This window comes from Nipponia nippon, unplaced genomic scaffold (genome assembly GCF_047370975.1).
Source record: "Nipponia nippon isolate SJK-2023a ecotype South Korea unplaced genomic scaffold, ASM4737097v1 scaffold_4, whole genome shotgun sequence".
Lineage (NCBI taxonomy): Eukaryota > Metazoa > Chordata > Aves > Pelecaniformes > Threskiornithidae > Nipponia > Nipponia nippon.
The window spans coordinates 26,546,294-26,552,327 of NW_028262358.1; the positions used below are offsets into that span (position 1 = coordinate 26,546,294).

At 42.2% G+C, this 6,034-nt stretch overlaps 1 protein-coding gene across 1 annotated transcript; it reads left to right on the forward strand.

Moving 5' to 3' along the window:
• The first annotated feature begins 223 nt into the window (after positions 1-223).
• Positions 224-5,546, forward strand: LOC148053225 (uncharacterized). Its single transcript, XM_087776353.1, has 5 exons — positions 224-239; positions 1,566-1,742; positions 4,842-4,880; positions 4,974-4,989; positions 5,259-5,546. Exons 2-5 carry the CDS (start codon positions 1,569-1,571, stop codon positions 5,399-5,401), a joined length of 372 nt encoding a protein of 123 aa, XP_087632479.1. The 5' UTR covers positions 224-239; positions 1,566-1,568; the 3' UTR covers positions 5,402-5,546.
• The last annotated feature ends 488 nt before the right edge of the window (positions 5,547-6,034 follow it).

The following is a 6,034-nucleotide window of genomic DNA, read 5'->3' on the forward strand; positions in this document are numbered from 1 at the left end:
GGTTCTGCCTACCCCATATTTCAAAGCAAAATGATGGGGAGAGGTCATATAGATTGCCCTTCTCTTCAGTTCTTGGCTTAAGGGTGTCCTGTTTGTAATTAAGGAACAATTTCTTTTGTGATGGTAGTCAAGAAATTTTTCTTTCTTTTCTCTCTTTCCCTTTTCTTCACATAATATTTGGAAAGGTATGTGGAAGCCAGAGAACAGCTAATACAGTTGGGAAATTTGTCACTACAGAGGTAATTTGTTTTATTTTTTTGAGAAAATCTGAAACAGCTTCTGTATTGTGTATTCAAATCCATACACTATCAGCAGCGAATTTGGAGGTAAAGGGCTGAATGCGAAGGTTTTGATTGCAAGGCCATCTGGCATTATTATGAAAAACGTTCTTGAATGCTTAAAAAAAACCTAAACCACATTGCTCAGTAGGTGCTGACTCCAATGAAATTGAACCATCTCGGTGCAGGTTTGTTGTCTGTTGGAGAGACTGTGGGAAAATCAGCTATTTCTATACTGATGAAGTGGCTGTGGCTGAAAATAATGTTTTTAAGGGAAAAAACGGGAAATGGAATGTCAGGCCTGTTGAAGCAAAATATTTTAAAATTTTAACTTTGTTTTTTTTTTTAACTTCTTGCAAGGTTCATGCAAGATGTACCTTTTTAGAAGACCAGAAAGAGATAAGGAATATATTGTTGCTCCAGTCTGGTCCTAGAGAGATAGATACTGAAGAAAGACAAAATCTCTTTGCCATCACAGAATGGTCTGAAAGTGTTTGGGCAGTACAGAGAAATATGCTTCCAGAGAATATGGAGACTGGTATTGCTTGGGTCGATCTCCTGAAGTCTGAGTTTTTAGATTTCTGTGAAATTCTATTTGTTTGCCTGCTCTTCTTAAAGTCCCACTGCTTGGATGGAACCGAAGGGATTAGCAATGGGATGTAAGGGCTTTTCTATCTAGGTCAGATTGGATTTAGCGCTGACTGAAAACGACACCGGTTGTTTAGTATTCTGGATCAAATGTACAGTGGCAAGATTCATAGCAGGTTGGGTCATCTGAGGTCATAGTGCAGCTAAAGTTGAGAAAACATAGCCAAAGCTGAAGCAGCATTTTTAGCAGTCTGAAAATGCTGCTTCAGGAAAGAATGGCACTGACTATTCCCACAGGAGGTTTCATTCGTATGTATTTCCTCTTCCTTTTTGAGGCTGAACGCTTTATTCCTAGATGCCACATGTAATGCATTTATGAGCTAGGAAAGCATGCATCAGGCCAGGCATAAATCTGATGAATTGTTTTTAGTTTGAATTCTGGAGTCTGAATTGGTTTGTCACTACTCTGAATCAAGAGTGTTTCTGAAGCTGTCAGCAGGTTCAAAAGGTCCTTCTTAAGGACTTGAGGGGGGGAAGATCTTTTTTATCTTTTCACTTTGTACAAGATTTTTTTCAAAATAAAAAAAATAATTAGGAATGAAAAGTCTAAATATCCCATTCAAAAAATGTGGATATAGAGAGCCTTGATCACTTCAATTACTTTATTTCACCTTTAACTCAGCGGACTCATTTCCACAGACAATGCCAGTTTTGGTGAAACAGGTGGCAAGCAGGTTCCCTGGACTTCCCACCATAGGATGCTGGAGCTCCTGCCACAGACACGGTCTCTCGTCCACCCGATGGGCTGTGATGGGAGGACACAGCCAGTCAGGAGAAGAAAGGGAAGATGGAGTCAATGACATGTTAATCTTCCTTGTGAGTGTTTCTACCCTTCTCTTTCCTTTGCTTATCAGAGAAAGGAATTGGAAAGAAAAAGGAACCGGTTTCTGCTTTGGCACCAAGGACCTGCCTGCACGGCAGTTTGGTAGCTTGTGAAAGGCAAATGCTGTTTGCCCCTGTCTCCTTATCGCCAAACTGGGTTACTTGCATCATGCGCGTGGGAGAAGGTTCAAGCTGTAATACACTGGGTGACAGCAAACAGCCAAAAATCAAAAGAATGGGGATTTAAATTTTGTTATCTGGCTTCTACGTAGCAAGCCAGGTGTATCCACCATGCTTGTTGCTGTCGTATCTGAGATCTACAATTCATTTCTTGTTTGAAATAGCGGAGCCCCAGTTCAAGGCCTTTGTTTTGTGTTGGCGAAGTAGTTCAGCCATGGAAAAATTAGACTCCTAAGATTTATAAATTCAGCAAAGTATGGGACCTTCTCTGTAACTGAGATCTTTTTCATGTCATGGGACAACGAGCTTCAGTGACTTTGCAGTTGCAGACACGCTGAGCTGTGTTGGTAGAATATTTCCTGTTTTGGGCAGGCGAGATGTCGTAAATCTTCATTCTCTCTGTGATAAATTGTGTGTTAATGAAGATAGAACTTGCTTTGATATGAAAACAGGTTAAAAGAAGAATTCTTCTGATGAGACAAACCCAGAGATAGTGAAAATAGCAAATTAGGATACAGGGGAAATGATGGATCCTGAAGAGGAATTTTTGCGTGCACAATGACAAATTCTGTACAGCTATACTTGAATATTTTTAATGTTTGAGTTAAGATCTAAGGGGTGCATTTACAAGCTACTGGTATAGATAATGACTGAGAAATCTGGTGCTGGATTTTGGGCACAAGATGGATTTCACTATAAGCACACCTCCTCCCTTCCCATAAAACACAGTCTGTCTTTGTATGTGTAGTCCGTCTTGCCTTATTCCACAAAAAGGGTCTGCAAATGAGTAACTGAAAGGTAGAAGGGATGATTCACCCAAAATGCTGTCTGCAGGGTGCGCTTTGATGCTCTCACCAGTCTCATGTGCAGCGTGTCACAAAATGAGCCCCCATGTTAGTTGATTGGTATGTCGTCAGTTTGACTCACTGCTGCATTATACCAGTTTTATATTGATGTAACACCATGGGAGTGACCTCCAAGCTTTTTATCTCTGTGTCTCATCGAGGCATTTATTAAGCATCCAGTCATCTTATTAACTGAATGCCTTTCAGTCCTGTGCATAAGGCTGGCAACTCTGACAAGGGTAGAGTGCGCGTTGCTATTGTGGATCCACTACATCTTCAGGACCAAATCATTCAGAGCTTGGTGGTATACAGAAAACCTCGATACCTGCAGATTGGTCACATATGTCCTAGCATAAAGCATGCTGAAATGACTAGGGACTTTACTACAGACTGAAAGGTCACTTTCAATAACAAGTATTCCATTTTACAGCTCAACCTTCAGTCACGATCAGGCTGCACATTTTTGTGTTGCTTTCATTTCTCCCACTGATATTGGATGTTTTAAGGAGGTAAACCCTAGCCTCATCTATCATTCTGTCAAATGCTGCACATCAGACCTGTACTTGAATTATCAGTTGCATGTGGATTATGTTACCTGTCTCTGTTCTGATCTGTTTCTGTTTTCCATATGATACAGCTGGTGTAGGGTTTTTTATCATATAAAAGCTATAACCTGGAAGAACCAACATTAATTTCCTCTGGAGCCTTATGAAAAGTATCAAGGGTGCGCCTGACTTGTGGTGACAGAGCTTTTCAGCATACTCTGTGAAAGAACTGCTTCTGGGCACACATGGCAGCCAGATAAACTTATATGCACAGCGGCGTACATATAGTACTAGTTCATTAACTTTCCCTTCATGAATCTGCTAACCAGATACTTTACTAGCACTTTTAATGTACCATCACATGTCTGGGGTCAGATACTAGTAATACCCAGCTGCAGATAAGGCTGAGTTTCCATAAGACCTCAGACAATAGTGATTAGGTGAAAGCTTAATACCTTTAGAGTCTTATAAACCCTCTGTCTCATATATTACATCAGGCATTCATGAAAGGGAAGACAGAATAAATTAGTCAATGTAAAATGTATCCGGAAGCCTAAGATAATCCTATAATTCCCAGTATTATCCTTAATAACGTGACCCTAGAACCAGTGATGAAATGGAGCAACAAGGTCATTGCATGCCAGGGTTCAGATAAGATCTTCTGCGGATTCTTTCCTGCAACATCTAACCAAAGAAGTTGAAAGTAATTTGAAAAAACTCTGGAAAGTAGTCTTCAGTCTGAAGGGATTAGGAGCCCACAGATGAATATGATGCTCCTCAGTCTCCCTGAAAAAAAAACTTTTCTGAGACAGCCTCAAATCACTGCAAAGAAATCATTATAATTCAGGAACCTGGGGTCTGTTTTATCAATTCCCAGACACAGTGCAGCAGATACTGGGTATGATTAAGAAATGGTGCAAGGGGACTTTAAATGGACCTTGCATGGGCAGCTGATTGAAAAAGCTTCTGGAAGGCACATGGGTCTGGGCTAGGTTTCTGGGAAAAGGAGAGCAGCTTTTTGCAGTTACCTTTATCTTCCTCCCGGAGCTGCAGTGAAGGTGTGAGGTGGCTCTCTGAGAAGGGATCACAGCCATGCAGTGGTCCTCAGCTGGAGCGCTTGCACCCTTGCCTGTTGAGCCACCTGCTCGTGGCTCCTGTGTCCTCTGACCTGTGTGGTGTCAGCTCTGCAGCGGAGGCCTTTCATGACTGCAGTGACTTTTTCTTTTCGTGTGGGACAGGTACCATCAGCAGGAGCTGACAGATAAAAAGGGAATGGGGGAAGTGGCTGATGCGAAGGCTCAGCCAATGTTCAACCAGTCCCGTGCCCACAGCTGCATGTAGAGGAGATAGGCACCTGTGGCCCTCTGGTTCTTGGGATCCTGGTATGACTGTAACAGAGGGCCAGCAGCTGGGACAACAGCAGTCTGATGGGCAGGCCACCAAAAGTGAGGTGGTGCATGCCCTGAGCTGAGAAGGGAGTCTCTAAAACCAAGAAAAACTTGGGTTTTGTTTTCTCTTTGCAGATAAAAGACAGCTACCAGCAGAATGTAACTGATCCCAAGGTATCTGCTTATAAATTAGTGGTGCTGGTGATGTCTGGGACTTAGTACCATGTAGTCCTCCTTGAAACTACTCCCTGTTCGTTCTTCCCACAGGATCCTTGGAGAAAGGGTAAGCAAGAATTTCTTCTTCCCACTGGAGGAGACTATGAGCGCAGGAGGACTTCCTATGATTTTCTCTGGAAAGGAACTGTGGTCGGGACATATGGTGTTTAATTTGGAAAAATCTTATATTTTCCAGGGTGCTTGCCATAAGTCAGGGAGAGTTTGGGCTCACAGCAAAGATGGGTGGGTGGAAAAGCTGGTTTTTGTTTGGGTTAGGTTTTTTTTTATTTCTCCAGTTTAGGCTCTGACACACAATATTTCACTCTGTTGTTTGAGATTTTGCCACTAAAACCTTGGGAAGAAAGGAACCTTCTTCCCCATTGCAAGGCTGGTATTGTTTGGGATACCCTGCTGGGCTTCTGAAGAGAAGTGATGACAGACAGCCTGTGACAGACATGAAAAACAGCTCTGGAATCTGAACAGCAAATCAAGCATGTGAGCAAAAGCTACACTGACTTGTGCGTGTCTTCATCGTTGCCTGCTGGTTTCAAAACACGACTATGTAAGTATAGCACTTTAAATGCTTCTTGGGAGGATCGGCTGCTTTGAATAACTGAAGAGAAAAGTGAAAGATAACTTACAACTATGAAATGTAGAATAGTGCATGTCTGGAGAAACAATACAACATAGGGATATGGAGAACTGCACTGTAAAAGCCTGTAAGTCAGATAAACCACCGGGGATTCACTTCTACCACAGTGAGAAGACTCCCAGTCCTCAATACAGATGTGAGACATGTACGCCCAATCAGAAAAAGCTGAGCCCCTCAGGCAATTACAATTAGATCGTGAAAGTTAAATGCCTGGCTGTATCATTAACTTTATATTGTAATAATAAAAGGGTAGTGAGAACCTCCAGTAAAAGAGTCGGATGATGTGCTATTCCCAACCTGTGATTCCTACAGATTATGGGCATAGTCGCAGCCAACACACAGCACAGTTCCCATGTGAACAGATCTGGTTTCAAAATCACCGCTATGAAATAAACACAAGAGTCTCAGGCAACTGAGCTCTAGTCCGGTTTGGTTTGACAGCAGAGAGTGATTCCTGCAC

Excerpts from the sequence above, each read along its gene's own strand:
- LOC148053225 (XM_087776353.1), top strand. The coding sequence starts at position 1,569 with ATGCCAGTTTTGGTGAAACAGGTGGCAAGCAGGTTCCCTGGACTTCCC. Across the intron at positions 1,743-4,841 it reads ATGACATGTTAATCTTCCTT|ATAAAAGACAGCTACCAGCA; the intron begins GTGAGTGTTTCT and ends TTCTCTTTGCAG.